The following is a 20,969-nucleotide window of genomic DNA, read 5'->3' as shown; positions in this document are numbered from 1 at the left end:
GAATCAGAAACGAACCACTGTAACCCACAATAGATGCCAATTAACCTCTAAACCACAAGCCATTCCCTCATGCAAACTGAGAAATAGTTAAAGGTTCAGTTTTGAAAGTCAATATTTTATTTAAAGGCATAGTGGAAACTGCTAATAATCTGTATAATGTACAGTAATTCAAAAAAGTTAACATCAACAGTTAATTTCAAAATTAAATTCAATCCAATAGATACCGATCAGGCACCTACTCCCCAGTCCCAGTGCTCCACTGACCAGGTAAGCATTGTGATCGTGTCTGGATCCCTGAGAGCCATGCTCTCCAAACTGGTTCTTAGAATCAATGCAGTTGTTACCAAAATTCCAGCAATGTTTTAGAAAAAACTGACACGCCTATTCTAAAATGAATACGGAGATGCACTAGACTTAAAATAGCCAAAACAATCTTGAAGAAGAGCAAAGCTGGAGGACTTACACACACTAAGGCCCACTCTAATTCCAAGACCCACTCTATCATGAGCTGCGGCACTTAGAGCGCAGCACCAGTGTAAGCGCAAACACACCAACGGAACAGAGTCTACAGATGGGCCACACATACTATCACCTGGTTTATGTCAAAAGCACCAACTCAGTGAGGACACAATGATGTTTTGGTTTTTTGGTTTTTGTTTTTTTAGGGCTGCACCCATGCATATGGAGTTTCCCAGGCTAGGGTCCAATCGGAGCTGTAGCCGCCAGCCTATGCCACAGCCACAGCCACAGCGAATCTGAGCTGCATCTGCGACCTACACCACAGCTCATGGAAACGCCAGATCCTTAACCCACTGGGTGTTAACTGCCAAGCCACAACAGGAACTCCAACAATGATATTTCAAATAAAGAATTCTGGTGAAGTCAGTCAATGAGACACCAACATCAAATGCTATCACTTACACATAGAACCTGAAAAAAGGACACAATGAACTTCTTTGCAGAACAGATACTGACTCACAGACTTTGAAAAACTTATGGTTTCCAAAGGAGACAGGTTAGGGGTGGGGGGCTGCCCTGAGGGTTTGGGACGGAAATGCCTTAAAATGTGTTTGTGATGATTGTTGTATACCTACAAATGTAATAAAATTCATTAAGTAATAAAAAAGGGAAATGGAAAAAAAAAAAAAAAGAATTCTGGAGAAGTTCCCAGGCGGCTCAGCAGGTTAAGGATCTGGCATTGTTACTGCTGCGGCATGGGTTCAACCCCTGGCCTGAGAACTTCCACATGCCACCAGTGCGGGTGAAAAAAAAAAAAAAAAAAGAATGCTGGAGCAAGATTATCCATACAGAAAAAAGTCAAACACTATACACAAAAATTACCTGAATATAGATTTTATGCCTAAATGCAAAAGGTAAATGTTTAAGTTTCCAGAAGAAAATATAAAAGAATGTCTTCATGACCTAGAGATGGGCAAATTATTTTTTGTAAAAAATATATATAAGGACACACAAGAAAACAGCAACCGGAGTTCCCATCATGGCTCAGTGGTTAACAAACCCAACTAGTATCCATGAGGATGCAGGTTCCATCCCTCGCCTCGCCCAGTGGGTTAAGGTGAGCTGTGGTGCAGGTCACAGACTTGGCTCAGATCTGGCATTGCTATGGCTGTTTCCTAAGCCAGCAGCTGCAGCTCCAATTCAACCTCTAGCCTGGGAACCTCCACAGGCCATGAGTGTGGCCCTAAAGAGACCAAAAAAAAAAAAAAAGAAAAAAACAACAACAAAAACAAAGGAATCAGGACAGGACCAGCACTCCTAAGAGGAGTGAAAGAAGAAAGGGAGATCAGCCAGAGATGGAGCGGGCACCTCAAAGCCTCAGGGAAGAGTGCAGCAGCTGGACTGAGGAGGGCAAAGCAGAGAGAGAGCCACACAGACCATCGGTACCACCTCCCGGGACACCACAGCCTGAGACGCCCAGGTAGGGGCTGGACACTGAGACTCAAGCTCCGGAGGTCAGTTCCAGGGAGAGGACTAGAGTTGGCTGTGGGGAGACAGCCTGAGGGGCTAGGGAGAAGTGTGCCAAGGGCTGGGGAGTGGGGCACCACAGCCGAGGGAACACAGGAGGCGGCCTAGGCCCACAAGAGAAGCAAGGCGCCACTGTCGAGAGGGCGAGAGGAGGAGGGGTGGGACCATCACAGGAGTATCTTTCTCTGTGCACATGTGGGGCCTCGGGCGGCAGTCCACTTTTTGGGGAGGATACGGGTGCCAGGGTGTTTCTTGTGCGGGCTACAGGTAGCAGGGTGCCTCTTGCGCAGGCTAAGGTGTCGCCTCTTTCATGCACTACAAGGACAAACCACTGCAGCCATCACAAATTCCACTGTGGAAAACACTATGCGATTCCTCAGAAAACTAAAAATAGAATTACCATTTGATCCAGCAATGCTACTCCTGGGTATCTACCCAGAGAAAACCATGACTCGAAAAGATACATGCACTCCAATGTCCACTGCAGCACTATTCATGATAGCCAAGACATGGAAACAACCTAAATGTCCATCGACAGAGGACTGGATGAAGAAGATGTGGTACCGGAGTTCCCGTCATGGCACAGCGGAAACGAATCCAACTAGGAACCATGAGGTTGTGGGTTCGATCCCTGGCCTTGCTCAGTGGGTTAAGGATCTGGTGTTGCCATGAGCTGTGGTGTAGATCACAGATGCGGTTCAGATCTGGCATTGCTGTGGTGTAGGTCGGCCAAGCCCAGGAACCTCCATATGCCGTGGGTGTGGCTTTAAAAGGCAAAAAATAAAAAGCAGCAGCTATGGTACATATACACAATGGAATATTACTCAGCCATTAAAAAGAAGAAAGAATGGCATTTACAGCAACATGGATGGACCTAGAAATTATCATGCTAAGTGAAGTTAGCCAGACAGTGAGACACCAACATCATATGCAATCACTTACATGTGGAATCTAAAAAAAGGATACAATGAACTTCTTTGCAGAACAGATCCTGACTCAAAGACTTTGAAAAACTTATGGTTTCCAAATGAGACAGGTTGGGGGCTGGAGGGATGCGCTGGGGGTCTGGGATGGAAATGCTATAAAATTGGGTTGTGATGACTGTTGTACAACCATAAATGCAATAAAATTCATTGAGAATTTTAAAAAAATGCTAGAGAAGGTGTGGAGAAAAGGGAATCCTCCTACAGTGTTGGTGGGAATGTAAATTGGTACAACCACTGTGGAAAACAGTATGGAGGCTCCTCAGAAAACTAAATATATAACTACCAATATGGCCCATATTATCCGGGCAAAACTTTTCTTGAAAAAGATACATGCACCCCTATGTCCACTGCAGCACCATTCACAATAGTCAAGACATGGAAACAATCTAAATGTCCATTGACAGATGAATGGATTAAGAAGAGGTGGTATATATACATCATAGAGTACTACTGAGCCATAAAAAAGAACAAAATAATGCCATGTGCAGCAACATGGAGAGAACTAAAGACTCTCATATTAAGTGAAGGCAGAGGGAGAAAGACAAATACCATATAATATCACTTGTATGTGGAATCTAATATATGGCACAGATGAACTTATCTACAGAAAAGAAACACACACAGACATGGAGAACAGACTTGAGGTTGCCAAGGGGGATGGGGAGGGAGTGGGATGGACGGGGAGTTTGGGGTTAGTAGATGCAAACGATTCCATTTAGAATGGATAAGCAACGAGGTCCTACTGTATAGCACAGGGAACTATATCCAATCACTTGTGATGGAACATGATGGAAGATACTATGAGAAAAAGAATATATTTATGTATAACTGGGTCACTTTCCTGTACAGAAGTTGACAGAACATTGTAAATCAACTACAATAAAATTTTTAAAAAGAGGAGAATGGATATATACATTGTGAGGTCTTCATATAATCAGATTCTGGGCCACACAATAAATAAAATACCAATACACACAACAACATAGATGAATGCCACAGACAGTAGGTTGAATATACTACAATTCTATTTATATCCAGTTCAAAAACAAGCAAAATTAATCAACGTGGATAGATATGACGGGAGCTACCTTTTGAGGAAGAACAAACTGGCAAGGAGCATGAGATTCTAAGGAGCCCCCGCTGAGCTGGGTGGGCGTTTACATGGGTTGCATATATAACATAATATACATAACAATCCTCAAACTGCAAACTTATCTGTGCATCTGTATGTTACATTTCAATTTAAAAAAAAAAAAGATGACTTACTTGCAAAAACCCAAAGCCTTAAGATATGGACAAAGAGGGCTTCTGGCTTTTTTATCTTCTTTGGCTTCCAGAACCCCTGCAGTAAACTCATACAGCTCTGAAGGAATCTTGGCATCTGCTCGCTCCAAATAGCGCAGGACACCAACTGCATGGCAGGCATTTTTCTCCGTCAGCAGCAAGACAGATTTGGTTTTTTTATCTCCCTGTTCTGCAGGACGACCCTTAAAATTGGGGGTGAGAAAAAGAAGTGGATCATCCATACGAGTCAAAATGACAAATCTCTATGGACTCAGAATGTGTCATTATGTGGAAAATGCCAGGGGAATATTAAAAAGATAATAAAAATTAATCAAACCTGCTCAGTTAAACTCTGAAAATGATCAGACATGCAATACAGGCGTCCACCAAAAATTTTTGGTGAGGCAGGAAAGCTGAAGTGAATCACACACGTGGCGTCAGTGATGGCCAGGAGGGGTGTGCAGTCGTCTGTTAAGGCTGGAGAAAGGATCCAAACAGGGGCAGGTGAGCCTGGACTTGTACTGCACACAATTTGCAGAGCAATTTTATCGGATTTTACTCTTTAGACCCAAAGAAACATCTTTCCTGTTTCTTCCCCCCAAATTTCAGAGAAAATGGTCTCCCTTTTAACTCAAAAAATGCCTCTATTACTGAAGTTCCCGTCGTGGCTCAGCGGTTAACAAACTCAACTAGTATCCATGAGGATTCGGATTTGATTCCTGGCCTTGTTCAGTGGGTTAAGGATGCGGTCTTGCCATACGCTGTGGTGTAGGTCACAGACGTGGCTCGGATCCTCTGTGGCTGTGGTGTGGGCCAGGAACTGCAGCTCCTATTCGACCCCTAGTACCCTGGGAACCTCCACATGCCACAGGTGCAGCCCTAAAAAGACCAAAAAAAGTAAATGCCTTTATTACAAATCTAGGCAACCCATATAGTTTTCACTTATTTTATACATTTTGACTTTTATATTTCCAACATTTAAAGTTGATAATCACTTACGACAAGTTTCATCATAGGCATACACACACACACATCTATGTTTATATATATATGCCAGTGATCCTTGAGCTGCAACTCCAGGGCACATGTCTAGACCAAGGGCTGCTGCCTACTGACCAGAGAGTCCTAGAGACACTTGGATCCACCTCAGCAGCCAAAGCTTAGTTGAGGTTAATTTTCACTTTGAAATTAACAGTAATACATTCCCAATAAGCCTGGGAAATCATTTACCTCCTTTGGAGAAGAGGTAAATTAATGAATTGAAGACATAAATTCCCACTAGCTCAGCCTTCTCTAAGTATGAATAGAAATTAAAATAACTTACCTAAAACAATGTGAGAGCCACAACTTAACTTCTTCTTCCACTGTTCTAAGACACTTTTCAAATTAAAAACCAGTTCTTTATGCATTTTCAAGCAAAATATGGAACTGCTCTCTACTACCTAAAGATGAAACCACAGAGGCAGGTCAGGAACATCAGCTCAAAGACAGGTTTTCATCAATAATTATCAATGCAAACCATTTAAAACGGTCTGTGAGGGTACTGCTTCACTGACCCACTAATTCTGAGATAGTTATAAATTTAAATAAATGTATTTTCAAAATTTGATAGTTTAGGAGTTCCTGTCATGGCGCAGTGGTTAACGAATCCGACTAGGAATCATGAGGTTGCGGGTTCAATCCCCGGCCTTGCTCAGTGGGTTAAGGATCCGGCGTTGCCGTGAGCTATGGTGTAGGTCGCAGATGCGGCTCGGATCCCGCGTTGCTGTGGCTCTGGCATAGGCTGGTGGCTACAGCTCCGATTAGACCCCTAGCCTGGGAACCTCCATATGCCGCGGGAGCAGCCCAAGAAATGGCAAAAAGACAAAAAAAAAAAAAATTTATAGTTTATATCCAAAAACTTGCTCCAGTGAAAGAAACATTATTTTGCTAAAATTATTTTCCTTCCCTTGAAAATAATGCGTACATACATATACACGTGTGTATACTACTGACAGAGAGCTATGTACACTATACAGCACATTTATGGTACCATTATCAAGGGGGCTTTTTCACTACTCCTGCTGGTTCATTTTTGCTGGAAGGTGGATTCACTAATGATTCTTTTATTTTTTATTTGGCCTTGTTTCTACATTTTACCATTAATATATACACAATTAGATTAAATATATCTTTAGCCAGTTTATTTGGCTTTTCTGGCTAACTGATGAGGATAACTGGTGTTATCTTTTTTTCTTTTTTTTAGGGCTGCACTGGAGGCATATGGAGATTCACAGGCTAGAAGTCAAATTGGAGCTGTAGCTGCTGGCTTACACCACAGCCACAGCAATGCAGGATCCAAGCCGCATCTGCAACCTACACCAGAGCTCACAGCAACACCGGATCCTTACCCCACTGAGCAAGGCCAGGGATCGAACTGTGTCCTCATGGATATTAGTGGGGTTCGTTAACCCCCGACCCACAAGGGGAACTCCTCTATTTTCCTAAACAGAGGGCACAGAAGGTGTTCCTGATGGTCTTCAGGAACTGGATGCTTTCAATGCTCTGCCAGAACACCATATAAGCACCGTTCCCCTGGGGGGCTGTTGGTCCCATCCGCCTGGCTCCTCCACTCAGTGTCCGGCCTCCTGCTGTCCTCTGACACTGCCACCGCTACTCTGCAGCAGAGCCCATTTTAACTGGGGTTGAACTTGTAACATCTTATTTCCTTGTCAAATATTTGACCATCCCAGTAATTCTCTGATGACTCAAGATTCAAGCATGGCTTAAGCAAGCAGCAAGGGCTCACCTTACACACCATCTCTGTTTCAGCGACAGAACAGGTGAAGATTAAGGTCTTTTGGGTCTGACGTGGAACGAAATCAAGGGTTTGGAGTAAAGTGGAGGTTTTTTCACATTCCAGGCAAAGATGTACTACCTGGTAACGAAAGGCAGAAACAGTGTGATTGTTAGAATGTTCAAAGTGCACCAGGTCTGCTTTTCGTGGATAAGCCAACATTTTAGCAGAAAAGGTACAGAAGGGTGATACAGATTTAAATACACAAATACAGATTTGTGTATGAAATTAATACTATAGCCTTTTTTTTTTTTTTTCTTTTTTGGCCGCCCTGCAGCATATGGAGTTCCCTGGCCAGGGATCAGATCTAAGCCACAGTCGAGACCTAAGCTGCGGCAAGGCGGGAACCTTAACCCACTGCGCGGGGCCAGGGATCGAACCTGTGTCCCAGCACTCCCAAGATGCCGATGATCCCAGGGCACTGCAGCAGGAACTCCAGAATGCTATCATGTTTTCATATTAAGCCGTGAACAAAGGTGGCCTGCCTGTGCTCATCGGCCCACCATACACACTCCCGACGCCTCACCTGCTGGACACTGCCGTACAGGGCAGCCTCTTCCATGGCTGTGATCACAACGTAGGGGTCATTCATGAACTCTTTGATTAAATGCTCTATGTGTCTGTTCCAATGAACTCCAACTGCGACGATCTGATGTGGGGCAGATTCCCTTTCTTCAACTTCGATATTTTTTTTAAAGTTATCTAATATAGCAAACATCTAAAAAATTAGTATAATTAATTTCATTTTCATTTCAAAAGAAATAGCCTGACGGAACATAAAAGGTAAAAGACGTATATTTTCTGTTCTCAGAGCGGGGATGTTCTTTAGGACATAAAAGTAAAGAAAAAATGTTAAAGGTAGACTAAATTAAAACAAACATCTAGGTAAATACGGATAGCACAGTGACAAAGGACCAGCAGCCTTCTATAAAAACCCCTGCAGGGAGTTCCCATCGTGGCGCAGCGGAAACAAATCCGATAGGAACCATGAGGTTACAGGTTCGATCCCTGGCCTTGCTCAGTGGGTTAAGGATCCAGTGTTGCATGTGGTATGGTGTAGGTCACAGATGAGGCTCGGATCCTCCATTGCTGTGGCTGTGGTGTAGGTCGGCAGCTGTAACTCCGATTTGACCCCTAGCCTGGGACCCTCCATATGCCACAGGTGTGGCCCTAAAAAGACAAAAAAAAAAAAAAAAAAGGATAATTCTGGTCAAAGAAAACCAGCAAAGGAAACAAAGAAGCAGCTCACAGATGAATGGGTAAAAATGACCAGTAGGAATTAATGCTCAATTTAGCAACACAATCAAGGAAATACAGGTTAAGCAAATCAGGTGCCACAGGTAACAAGTATCCTGGAAAAGAAAGCTGGACGAGGGCCTCCTCCTGCCAGGCGTGCGGGGAGTGTGGCCTGGAGGCACACTGCCTGAAGGAGTGCAAATCGGTCTACACTTGCGAAAAGGCCACTGGACAGGCTAGCTTTGCAAATGAGAACAGTGACTCTAGAGGCATTCAAAAACTCTGCACAGGCCCATACAGTCAGGAAGTAACAAAGCCTGGACCTGACCCTGGAGCCATCACTGCTCCCACAGGAATGCTCGTGGTCATCATGTTACACGGCTTTCGACAAACACCTTATAAGAATTCACAGCTTTTGATCCATTAATCTCCTTCCTGGGGATTTATCCTAAGAAAAAGGTGTCCAAAAAATACGTACGGTTCTTCAGCCACCGCCCCCCCCCATACACACACGACATTAAATATCCAAATATAAGAAAATTTTTAAATCAATGATGTTATGCCCATAGGATTCAATATCATGGCTAGTAACCGACACACTGGAGAACAGTTAGCTGCAATACTCACACTGCTATTTAATGAAAAATGCAACTTACAGACTAATACATGAATTAAGGTGCTGATATTATTAATCATATGTCCCAACAGATACAGGAATCACAAAAAGGAAGGAAATACTCTGAAAGAGTAAGAGTGATCACCTCTGGGCATAAGATTTTGGATGCTGGAGCCTTTTAAGTGTTCTTCTCTATTTCTCAAATTTTCTAAAATAAAAATCATTGCTTCCATCTTCAATTATTTTAGAAAATCTCCCTAGGAAAGAATTTTTGCTCTTCAATGAGAACTTTAACATTGGGAAGAAACTTCAGATAAATGTTCTCTTTTCGTTAAGTATAGCAATTAAAGGGAAAATTTTTTTAGATATACAAGCACTAGACACATTTCCTGATTTTTGAATGCAGTGAAGAGTTTAATTATATATATATTTTTGAGTAATAATGATATCTAAATGGATGCCATACTTACTTGTTCATTAGCTTCAGAGAATAAAACTTCCACCTCATCTAAAATTAGGTGACAGAGTCGAAGAAATAACAAGCTTTGATACTGGAGAAGTCTCAGGAGGCTATGTGCTGTGGTAACAATTACATCACCTACGTTTTAAAAGAAAGAACAGTTAACGCTTTAGATTTTCCGCTGGTGTTTCTAACAATTTCTTTGCTAGGATTCCTCACACTTTGTAGAAATGCCTTCCAATGAAATAACTGCCTGGTCTTCTTACTTAGGTGGGTGAGGCAAGAGGCCGGCGGGGGCCAGCTCCAGAACTGTCTGATTCAATACCTGGGTTCCCACCAGGTTTTGTGCTCCTGAAAGGCGGGGGTGGGGGTGGGGAGGTGGGGGGGGGTTAGTCAGCATCTAATAAGCAGTAGGTGTTCAATAAATAGTTGATAAATGAATGAAAAGATGTCAGTTTCTCAGTAAAACAGATGAAAGCCAAGCACACGCCTTCACCACCTACATGGGTCGGTAACTGACAGGTGAGGTCTGGACCAGCGACCGCCAGCTCCTCAACACACGCGGTGGGGTCAGCGGCGGCCCCCAGGCCTGCCAAAGCAGGGTTCCACTGTGTTCCCCAGGGAAAACCAAACAACCTGGAAAGGATGCTTACACCCCCTGGGAAGCTTCATGTTTTTGGCTTCGTCTTTGTGGAGTCCGATTGTTAACAACATGGGGTGAAGAGGCTTGGAGCACATGCTATAGTCTCCCAATAATTCAAAAATAAACTGGGCCTTCTTCCACCTGGGGCACACGATGACTGCCAGAGGCTGCAAAGACAAACAAATTCACACAGTTCTGGACAAAGGTTAGGAATCAAAGGTGGCTTATGCAAATCCCGCAGAATCTCTATCTCCTTGTGCAGAGAAATTACTGTGTAAGTTTGCTATCATGACTGTTACACAGGCCAGAAGAGTTAAAATGGAATTTCATTAGAATGGACTTAGACACACACACTGACTCAGATTTTTCGGGGGCTCAAACTAGGCCCAAGCATTAAATCATTTATCCTTCAAGTCCCCTTAAGGGGTGAGACCTCACTGCACAGAGGAGGAACCAAAAGCAAAGAGAGGGGACGTCAGAGGCCCAAGGCTACACAGGATTTCAAGCCCGGCCATCTGGCTCCAGACCTCCTGCTGCTAAGCACAAGGCTGAACCAACTGCATCGTGGAAGGGGCTTTTAAAAAGCTTCAATCTCTTCCTTGGGAGATGATGTTTCCTCTCCCCTCTTCTGAACCCTGTCCTCCACTCCGGCACGGGCATCTCCTAAAGGTACACCGCCCACCAATCACCTTCCTGGACACATGCCCTCAATTAACTGAAGCCGAGAACGCATGTCCTCTCTCTTTTAGGTGATCCAGGCAAGCGCCAGCTTCCAGGGCTCACGCCTCAACGCCGGCTGATCATGGAGACGCAGAGGAAGCATAATGGGTACAAGGGGACGGCCTGGACATCCCTGTTTGGCCCAGCCAGGGTTCCATCTCAACACCAGCAGCACCTCACCAACAGGGTCAGCTGCTAGACAGCTGAGTGATATGAGTGTATCCATTTAATATCAGTCAATACCTCATAACACAGCCAGTGCAGACTTCCAAGGGGAACTCCAACTACACGGCCTAATTAGAAAAATGAACTGGTATCTTCCCTGAGATCCTAAGTGTCTTTTTTTTGGTTTTAGGGCTGTACCCGCGGCATATGAAAGCTCCCAGGGTAGAGGTCCAATCAGAGCTACAGCTGCCAGCCTACACCACAACCATAGCAACACCAGATCTGAGCCACATCTGCGACCTACACCACAGCTCACAGCAACGCCGGATCCTTAACCCACTGATCAAGGCTAGGGATCAAACCCACATCCTCATGCATCCTAGTCATATTGGTTAACTGCTGGGCCACAGAGGGAACTCCTCTAAGTGTCCTTCTGCACTGCTATTCTTCACCTTATAATGAGGGATAGAAGCATCTGTAAGATCTGAGTAAGCCTGAGATAAAATCTAAGACGGGTCTCATACACAGCAGTTCACCTACGAGCCAAAACCCAGCAAAGCACATGTCACTCCCCCACCGTCATTTGATCCTCACACCCAATTTCTCGCCTATCATCGTCTCAGAGACTACAAGAATTCCAAGAAATTGGGGAAGATAAAAGTAGGATTATAAGACAGAGTGGAGTGGTGTGAAAATAAAGAATAGAAGACAAGATGACAGAAAACCCATATTCAAATCTCACTTCTTGTCACTTGTCAGCTTTTAAGAACTTTTTTTTTTTTTTGGCTTTCTAGATTACACATATGGCATATGGAAGTTCCCAGGCTAGGGATCCAATTGGAGCTACAACTGCCAGCCTACACCACAGCCACAGCAACTCAGGATCCAAGCCGCATCTGCAACCTACACCATAGCTCTCAGCAACACTGGATCCTTAACCCACTGAGCAAGGCCAGGGATCGAACCTGCGTCCTCACAGATACTAGTCAGATTCGTTTCTGCTGAGCCACAGTGGGAACTCCCCTTTTAAGAACTCTTATCAGTAACTTCATGAGCTTAATTTTCTCATCAACATAAGAGTGAAAACAATGCACAGCCGACCATCTCAAAGGGTTGCCGTGACAATTAGACAAGGGAATCAGTGAGCTAATTCTATAAACCGAATATTCATCTTTTAAAGCCAGGACTCTCCTGACTCAGCTGACAGCCCGCACCTAAGAGGCGCACACCAAGAATCAGTGTGAGAGAATCAGAGACTGTTTAGAGAGAGAACTGTCTCCAAGAGGACAGCATCTGTCCTGCCAGTTTTAATGTAATCTAAACTTAACCAAAGGTCAGATGTCACGTTGAAAACAAACATGGAATCCATTTAATAAACTGGCTTCAACTCACTCCGTTTCTACTTGGTAAGGACTTGTAGCAGCCCCCAGTTTGCAAAATCGTCAGCAGTGGAGGAAGGTACAACAAAGGATCATTTCCACCATGAGAAATGACCACCACGTCGCAGCCACGAGCTATGGGAGGCCAAGAGTAAGATTCAGTGTGGCTGGGGCCCGAAAACTTATTCTTCTGAAGAGCCTACGAAACATCAACAACAAGCAAAACAACAATCAAGTACAGAAAATGAATAAACTCCTTCCCACCGCTCCCTTTACCCCAACAAGTATACATGGCTCGACCGGGTATTTTCTAAGACCTAACTTGATAAGTCCCCCCCCCCCCCGAAAGCTTTTCTGGCACCAAACTCGTGCCCAAAGACTTGCCTTTCTGGGCTCCAAACTAAAAGAACCCAGTGGGCAGTCTGCTGAAGTACTGGATGCTTAAAGAAGCTCCAGAGCAAGGATGGGGCTTCCCTTCTTCCTCCTGATAATCTGCTGGTGCATGAGTTCCACTGGTAAAGCTTCTTAAAAACATGCCCATGCTGGGAGTTCCCTTGGTGGCACAGTGGGTTCAAGATCCAGCAATATCACTACTGCAATGGCTCAGGTCGCTGCTGTGGTGCAGGTTCGATCCCTGGCCCTGGAACGTCCACCTGCTGTGGCACAGCCAAAAAACAAGACAAAACACATGCCTTTGTTTCCTTGTTTTCCTGTTAACTGTCACCAAAACCTCCCAGAGGGTCCACAGAGGCGAGTTCTCCAGCCTCGCTGATGCCGTCTTCCAGAAGGCTGAATCGTCAGCACTGGCTCGTCCTTGGCCCTGAGCCCCAGCTCACCAGGACTGGGATCTCCCTGCAACCCCACCCCTTTGTCTGAACCTTTCTCAGTTGACTTTCTCGTTTGGCAGAGAACATGCTTCAGTAGCTTCTTGATAAAGGGTACAGAGGAAGGAAGTCTGAGACTTTGCATGTGTGAAAGTGTTTTCGTTCTATCCCGACATTTCACTAATGGTCTGAGCACAAACCTCTGGGCTGGAAGTAACTTTCGCCCAGAGTTTTGGAGTCAGTGCTCCTCTGGGAACCATGGAGAAGCCTGAAGTCGTTCAGATTCCTGCCTTCGCCGTGGGACCAGTTTCTTCTCCCTGGAAGCACTCAGCACCTCGGGATTCCTCCAAGTTAGATGCTTTGTAGCACTGTGTCCACACGCCTGCTCCTCAGTTGTGCTGGGTCTGCTACTGGCAAACTCTCTTAATTTACAGTCATAACTACTAAGTCTAGAAAGTGTTCATGTGCTGTTTTCAGAATTTTCTGCCCTCTTCTATCATTTTAGAAATCCCCTTCAGATATGAGACCTCAGATTGACCCTTAAATTTTTTTCTTTTTTTTTTATGGCCACACCTGTGGCAGATGTAAGTTCCCAGGCTAGGGGTCAAATCAGAGCTACACCTGCCAGCCTACACCACAGCCACAGCATGCCAGATCCAAGCCACGTCTGCGACCTACACCACAGCTCATGGCAAAACGGGATTCTTAACCCACTGCGCAAGGTCAGGGATCAAACCTGCAGCCTCATGGATCCTAGTGGGGTTCGTTACTGCTGCGCCACAACAGGAACTCTGACCCTCAAATTCTTTTTCCCCCCATTCCCATCTCTTTTGTCTTTTTAGTTTTCTTTCGGATACTTCTATTTTACATCTCATATCCCGTTTATTTCTACAGCATCTTGAATTTCTAAGAACCCTTTCCATCTCTGACTCTTCCCTTTTTATAGCATCCTATTACTGTTAAATCCAAGCAATATCCTCTCTCAGCCCTGAAGACATCTATTTTCAAATGTTTTCTTCCCCTCCCTACACTGTTTTTCTCAGAGCTTGCTTTGGCTTTTTCCACCCTGAGGTGAAGGCTTTCTTAGATGGGCTAAGATCCGAGGTGTCTGCTCACGTTGAGGCGGACACTAAAAGCTGATGAGATCTGTGGGCAAAGCAGAGCTTGTCACCATGTGAGGGTCACATCACTGCAGACAGTGGCAGCAAGCAGGCATTTTTACTGGGAGGATTCAAAACAGCATCACCCAAAGGTCATCCTCTGGGCCGTACACGTTCCCCAAACAGAGCTTCCAGTCTCCTTCCTGAGAAACCGGCTGTGGACATTCAGGAAACAGAGGAAACGGGTTCACTGTCCCTCCAATGTCACTCCTTCCTCAGGGTGGTCGCTTATCCTCTGCTGCTGTTCTTCATCTTCTAAAGACGGTGCACATTTCCTGTCCACTAAAGGCTTTTGCTCCATTCTATCCATCCTTGCGAAGTTTTTTAAAACCTTTTTTTTTTTTTAATATCAAGAGGGAAGTAGATAAACATCTATGATCTAGACTGACCATCTAGGAGTTCCCGTCATGGCTCAGCAGTTAACGAATCTGACTAGCATGCATGAGGACACAGGTTCGATCCCTGGCCTCACTCAGTGGGTTAAGGATCCGGCGTTGCCGAGAGCTGTGGTGTGGGTTGCAGACATGGCTTGGATCCCACGTTGCTGTGGCTGTGGTGTAGGCCGGCAGGTGCAGCTCTGATTCAACCCCTAGCCTGGGAACCTCCATATGCTGCAGGTGAGGCCCTGAAAAACAAAATAATAATAATAATAAAAAATAATAATAAACCAACCATCTAAGTGAAACCACAGGTCTATAAAGCAATTCTGAAAATGCTGAGAAGAAATACATCATGAATGTCCTGACTGCTTGTGTTCCTTCACAGCCCCTTTCCAGAGGCACATGTGGTCACTTACTTCAGAGAAGCATTTAGGTTTCTCCACAAAAGAAATCATTCACTTAGAAGACGTTAACCTGGACTTAAGAATAAATGAGGAATAACAGAAGCTTAAGAGAGAAGTTCAAGAGCAAAGGAATTATACCAATGCAACCTGAGAACTGTGTATTAAAATCTTTCTACGCCAGACCAGTCAGGACTCCATTGCGAGTCTGATCTGGGCACTGTCACCTTTTTCATGTCGGCTGAGAGCGGCGCCACGTCAACAGACAAGCAGGGCTCCACCCTGTTCCGCAGAACCACCAATGGCTGCCGGGAGCCCGACTTCAGCTTCTGCAACTAAGAACACAAGCGTTAGATAGCCCAGCGACTTGGCGCAGAGCACCAAGAATGTAACAGAAATGAAAGAGAGTCTGGTTTCAATGCAAAAACCCTAGGTCACACGCCTATCAAAACCCAAACGACCAAGGAGTTCCCATCGTGGCTCCATGGTTAACAAACCCAACTAGCATCCGTGAGGACGTGGGTTCAACCCCCTGGCCTTGCTCAGTGGGTTACAGATTGGCGTTGCTGTGGCTGTGGTGCAGGCTGAAAGCTATAGCTCCAATTTGACCTAGCCTGGGAACCTCCATATGCCAAGGGTGTAGCCCTAAAAAAACCAAACCAAAACAAAACAAACAAAACCCAAACCACCAAAACGAAAGGAAGATTATCTATTACCCAAAGAGACAAAAAGCTGTGTCTCTAAAGCAATAATTCACTAGCTGATTTCTAAAAGAATGTCTCAGGTAAAGTCCCCAGGAAAGGAGTTTCTCTGCAGGATGTAAAGAGCACACAGCTACCTTTCTTTTTTTTGCGGGGGGGGGGGGGGGTATGGTTTGCAATACCTGCTGCAGATCAGAGATTCCATCCGTTTTCAAAGGATCAGGATTTAAAAACTGCAATAATCTGTAAAATAATCAAAAGGAGACTTTGAAAGAAAAAAAAAGCAGTGTTTCTATTTCTTCAGTTGCACTACTATTCTAATTCTTCCCTGACAGAGGTAAAGTGAACTCTGTCCCCCAAAGCATGGCTCGGATGCTACTGCTCGTTCTGTTTCACTGTGTCTATTGCAACCCAGGGGCCATGCTGGTCTGGCTGGTCTCCCGCTCGCCCCTCCCCCTCCGGGACCCACGCAGTGGACTCAGTGCTGCCAATCCCAGGGCCACATGCCCTGGACCAGGAGAAAGACTGCATGATCACCAACTAGGTCATCCCATGTTTCTTCTAGGAAACCCACTGACTCCTTCCTTTCTTGCTGTCTACTCCTGAATCATTCAAGGCTCCTGGCAAACCACAGCAGGCTGAGACATCAGTTGGTGTCATTTCATCAGTGGGTTCTGTGTAAAGGGCACTTAGCACGAAAGAAATGAGCGGCACGGACAATGCAAGGTCTCTTGTTCCAAGGAAATAAGCTCCTGCAGCACCACGCCTCTCAGGTATGAGGCGGAGGGATGCCCGAGAGAAAGGTCGGCTCTGCTCCATGAACTGCCGCCCCCAGCCCCGTGGGTGCCATGGTGGCCCTCAGGGCCCCTGCCCTGGACACCGTGAGGTGCTCCTGATGGGCGAGAGGACAGCACGGGACCACAGAGTAGCCTCTGGGAGGTCAGGCCACACAAAGAGCTACGGGGTCACCACCCTGTCCCTGGGCATCCTGGGCCAACTAGTAGATACAGTTCAACCTCTTCATGGCTAAACTGTCTTTAATGCTTTGTCCCTCTGGTGGCTTCAGAGCAGCACATTTGGAATCTAAGAGTGTCTTTAGGCTGGAAATCATAAAAATTGGTAGGAAAACATTTGGTGGATTAAACAAGTATCAAATGAAGTGATTATGCTATAGTGAACAACTTGTAAGTGAACACTACGTGAATCTGGCAGGACAAAAAAAAAAAAAAAAATCTCCAAATAACACACTGCAAATCATTAGTATCTCCTGCAGGTGGCAGATCTATTTAACATCAGAAAACTGGGAAGCAAGCAAGCACAAACCCATATAAAATCACCAGCCCCCAAAGATCAACTATATATAATTTGTTTCATAAAACTGTTCACTGCACCAAGAGAATCAGGAAGGGAAGGGAGAGAATGGCTATTTACAATGGAACAAAGCTTTAAATCATAAAATACACCCTCGTAAATGGAAAAGAAAAAACTAACTTCAAAGCCTATACACTCTGTGTATATATTTGCTTTATGGGAACATAGGCTTGAAATTAATAAAATCATATGTAAACCCTTCCTGCTTATAATTTTATGACAATTATTTCAATTAAAAATTTAGGCCAAGAAAAACATCCATACTTCACACAGCCGTTCTTCTCATTGTATTCTTTCTTCTCAGCTGATCTAAGTGGTTTCTCATTTGACTTCTGACATAAAGCACTAGAAATCAAAAACATTCATTAAAATTTCTGAACCTACTGCTGTATAGCACTGGGAACCACATCTAGTCACTTGTGATGGCGCTTGATGGAGGATAATGTGAGAAAAAGAATGTGTATATATATATATGTACGTACGTGTGACTGGGTCACTTTGCTGTAGAGCAGAAAATTGACAGAACACTGTAAACGAACTATAATGGAAAAAATAAAAATCATTTAAAAAAATTTCTGAACCTATTTATCCCAATCCTAAAGATATCTTTATTTTCTGGGAGAAAATTTAAGAAGCACCACTGAGGAATAAGGTGATCCACCCAAGTGATTTCTGTGAGAAGTGAAGCTCTTTCATGCCCTTTGGGCATGAAAACCACGATGACAGTCCTGGCGCTGCCAAGAGGGAGCAAGCCCCCCACGGCCTGTCCTGCTGAATACAACCGAAAACTCAGGGCAAAGTACCAAACCACGGGAGCAGACAAATCAAAAGCGAAGAACCAGAGAATCATGGAGCTGCCTGGCTTTTACCTGCCTCCAATTCTTGGTGTTGATCTGAATGGCAGAACTGTGGGGAGGATGCAGACACCAAAATCCCTGAGAGGGAGTTGCCATCGTGGCCCAGTGGAAACGAATCCGACTAGGAACCATGAGGTTGCGGGTTCGATCCCTGGCCTTGCTCGGTGGGTTAATGATCCGGCGTTGCCATGAGCTGTGGTGTAGGTTGCAGACGCGGCTCGGATCCCGCATTGCTGTGGCTCTGGTGTGGGCCGGTGGCTACAGCTCCGATTCGACCCCTAGCCTGGGAACCTCCATATGCCACAGGAGCAGCCCAAAGAAATAGCAAAAGACCAAAAAAAAAAAAAAAACCCCAAAGGGAACTTGACAGCCACCCCTTGGCATGTGCCATGTGTGGGGCACTGACCCCTTGGAGGAGGTGGGGTAGAACAGTTGGCCCTCCCACCTACCCGGGGGACCTGTGCTTGTGCAGATGAGGAGCTGTGGGTAAGGGGGAGCCGACTGTGTTTTTCCCAGAGAACAAGGAAGAGGGGCCCTGAACCAAAGAATGAGAGGAATCCCAACTTTCTTTCCTCTTTTTTGCTCCTGGCACTGCCCCAAGGCCAGCTCTGACCATGGAGCAGCATGCTGCAGGGGGAACAGCAGTGTGGTCACCTTAAACCCAAGAGAAAACCTCCCCCTCCCTCCAGAGAAACTGGGAAATGGGGACCCCAAAGTCCAAAGGCTGTATGAGGAAAATCTCCCATCTTTTTTCCTCCCATCTTTCTCCTGCTGTCTTGCGCTACCAGCAGACCCAGGTACACAGAACTGCAGGGCAGCTTCTTCACAAGAAACCACCCATCTGCTCAGAGAGACTGAGAGAAGAAACATGTAGAAAATGGTGAGTGTGAGGAAAATCCTGGGGTGAAAAAGAGAACTGAAAGGGAGTGGGATCCCCTATTTATGACCCAACACAAGTACCAGGTTCACCCCGAGTTGAGTATATTAAGAACAGACCTGGAGTTCCCGTCGTGGCGCAGTGGTTAACGAATCTAAGAATCATGCGGTTGCGGGTTCGATCCCAGCCCTTGCTCAGTGGGTTAACGATCCGGCGTTGCCGTGAGCTGTGGTGTAGGTTGTAGACTCGGCTCGGATCCCGAGCTGCTGTGGCTCTGGCATAGGCCGGTGGCTACAGCTCCAATTCAACCCCTAGCCTGGGAACCTCCATATGCCGCTGGAGTGGCCCAAGAAATGGCAAAAAAAAAAAACAAAAAAAAACACCAGACCTGACGCTGTGTTTGTTACCAAAGACTTGGAAAGAGGGAAGCAATCACCACCCACAGCAAGAGCTGGAGGTCTGAACCTAAGACAGTGACAAGCTTCTGCTAAAACCAACAAAAACAACAAAATCAACATTCTCCAGAGGATTCGAAAAGAAACAGTCTCATACTATAACAGTCAAAATACCCAGAAGACAATCTAAAATGACGTGACACATAAAGAACCGGGAAAATCAGCTCGAATGTAGAGGGAAAGGTAATCACCAGGAGCCACAGCAATGCCCAACGTGACTCAGAAACGGGAATCCTCAAACACTTAGAGTGGCTGTCATTAGAACCATGCTCCATAGGAAAAGGAAAGGCAAGCACTCTTGAAGGAGACTATAAGAATTTTGTTTTCGGGAGTTCCCATCATGGCTCAGTGGTAATGAACCTGACTAGTATCCACAAGGACGTGGGTTCCATCCCTGACCTCGCTCAGTGGGTTAAGGATCCAGCATTGCTGTGAGCTGTGGTGTAGGGAGCAGACATGGCTCGGATTCTGCGTGGCTGTTGCTGTGGCCTGGGCTGGCAGCTACAGCTCCAATTCAACCCCTAGCCTGAGAACTTTCATATGCCATGGGTGGGGCCCTAAAAAGACAAAAAAAGGAAAAAAAAAAAAGAAAGAAAGAATTTCCTTTCCTTCTCAGCAAATATAACCTATAAAAAAAAAAATCAAACGAGGAGTTCCCATTGTGGCTCAGGGGTAACCAATCCAACTAGTATCCTTGAGGACTTGGGTTTGATCCTTGTCCTTGCTCAGTGGATTAAGGATCCAGCATTGTGATGAGCTGTGGTGTAGGCTGCAGACATGGCTTGGATCTGGCATTGCTGTGGCTGTGGTATAGACCGGGAGCTGTAGCTCTGATTCAGCCCCTAGCCTGGGGACTTCCATATGCCATGGGTGTGACCCTAAAAAGACAAAAAAAAAAAAAAAACAAAAATTCTAGAACTAAAAAAATATAATACACCAAATTAAAAATTCACTGGATGGACTTAATAGCAGAATGAAGATGACAGAAGTCAATTAAATTAAAAACAGACCAGCAGAATTATTAGTAAGAAGAACAGCAAGAAAAAAAGATTGAATGAACAGTCTCAGTGATATCTGTCTCATAAAAGTCTCAAAAATAAATAAATAAATAAAAATAAAAGTCTCAAAAGAGGAGTTCCCATCGTGGCTCAGTGGTTAATGAACCCAACTAGTATCCATGAGGACACAGGTTCCATCCATGGCCTTGCTCAGGGGTTAAGGATCTGGCATTGCTGTGAGCTGTGGTGTAGGTCACAGGCATGGCTCAGATCCAGCGTTGCTGTGTCTGTGGTGTAGGCCAGCAGCTGTAGTTCTGATGCGACCCCCAGCCTGGGAACCTCTATATGCCATGGGTATGGCCCTAAAAAGACAAAAAATAAAGATAAACTTTTTAAAAAAATCTCAAAAGAAGAGGAGAAAGAGATGGGTGCAGAAAAAAAAAGTTGTAGAATTAACAGCTCAATACCCACCAAATTTGGTGAAAAGACAGAAACCTACAAATGAAGGATTCTAATGAACCCCAAGCATAAGAAACTGTATCAAACACATACAATAATGAAGTTGCTCAAAGCAGCAATAAGGAGAAAAATCTTAAAAGCAGAGGGAAAAGGATAACGTTGCAAACAACAGACC

At 45.0% G+C, this 20,969-nt stretch overlaps 1 protein-coding gene across 1 annotated transcript in view; it reads right to left on the bottom strand.

The window, feature by feature from the left end:
- TDRD12 (tudor domain containing 12) overlaps nucleotides 1-20,969 on the bottom strand; it is a 74,559-nt gene that overhangs the window by 28,167 nt on the left and 25,423 nt on the right. The window contains exons 10-20 of the mRNA XM_047792230.1: nucleotides 17,413-17,493; nucleotides 15,960-16,020; nucleotides 15,304-15,411; nucleotides 12,325-12,510; nucleotides 10,058-10,214; nucleotides 9,415-9,542; nucleotides 7,619-7,810; nucleotides 7,045-7,173; nucleotides 5,581-5,698; nucleotides 4,594-4,733; nucleotides 4,239-4,459 (exon numbers count right to left, since the gene is read on the bottom strand). Of these exons, the coding sequence (XP_047648186.1) occupies nucleotides 4,239-4,459; nucleotides 4,594-4,733; nucleotides 5,581-5,698; nucleotides 7,045-7,173; nucleotides 7,619-7,810; nucleotides 9,415-9,542; nucleotides 10,058-10,214; nucleotides 12,325-12,510; nucleotides 15,304-15,411; nucleotides 15,960-16,020; nucleotides 17,413-17,493 (1,521 nt within the window). The remainder of the gene's footprint in view (nucleotides 1-4,238; nucleotides 4,460-4,593; nucleotides 4,734-5,580; nucleotides 5,699-7,044; nucleotides 7,174-7,618; nucleotides 7,811-9,414; nucleotides 9,543-10,057; nucleotides 10,215-12,324; nucleotides 12,511-15,303; nucleotides 15,412-15,959; nucleotides 16,021-17,412; nucleotides 17,494-20,969) is intronic.

Source organism: Phacochoerus africanus, chromosome 8 (genome assembly GCF_016906955.1).
Source record: "Phacochoerus africanus isolate WHEZ1 chromosome 8, ROS_Pafr_v1, whole genome shotgun sequence".
NCBI lineage: Eukaryota > Metazoa > Chordata > Mammalia > Artiodactyla > Suidae > Phacochoerus > Phacochoerus africanus.
Note: the sequence above shows the minus strand (reverse complement) of the source record. Positions and strands in the feature narration are given on the sequence as shown.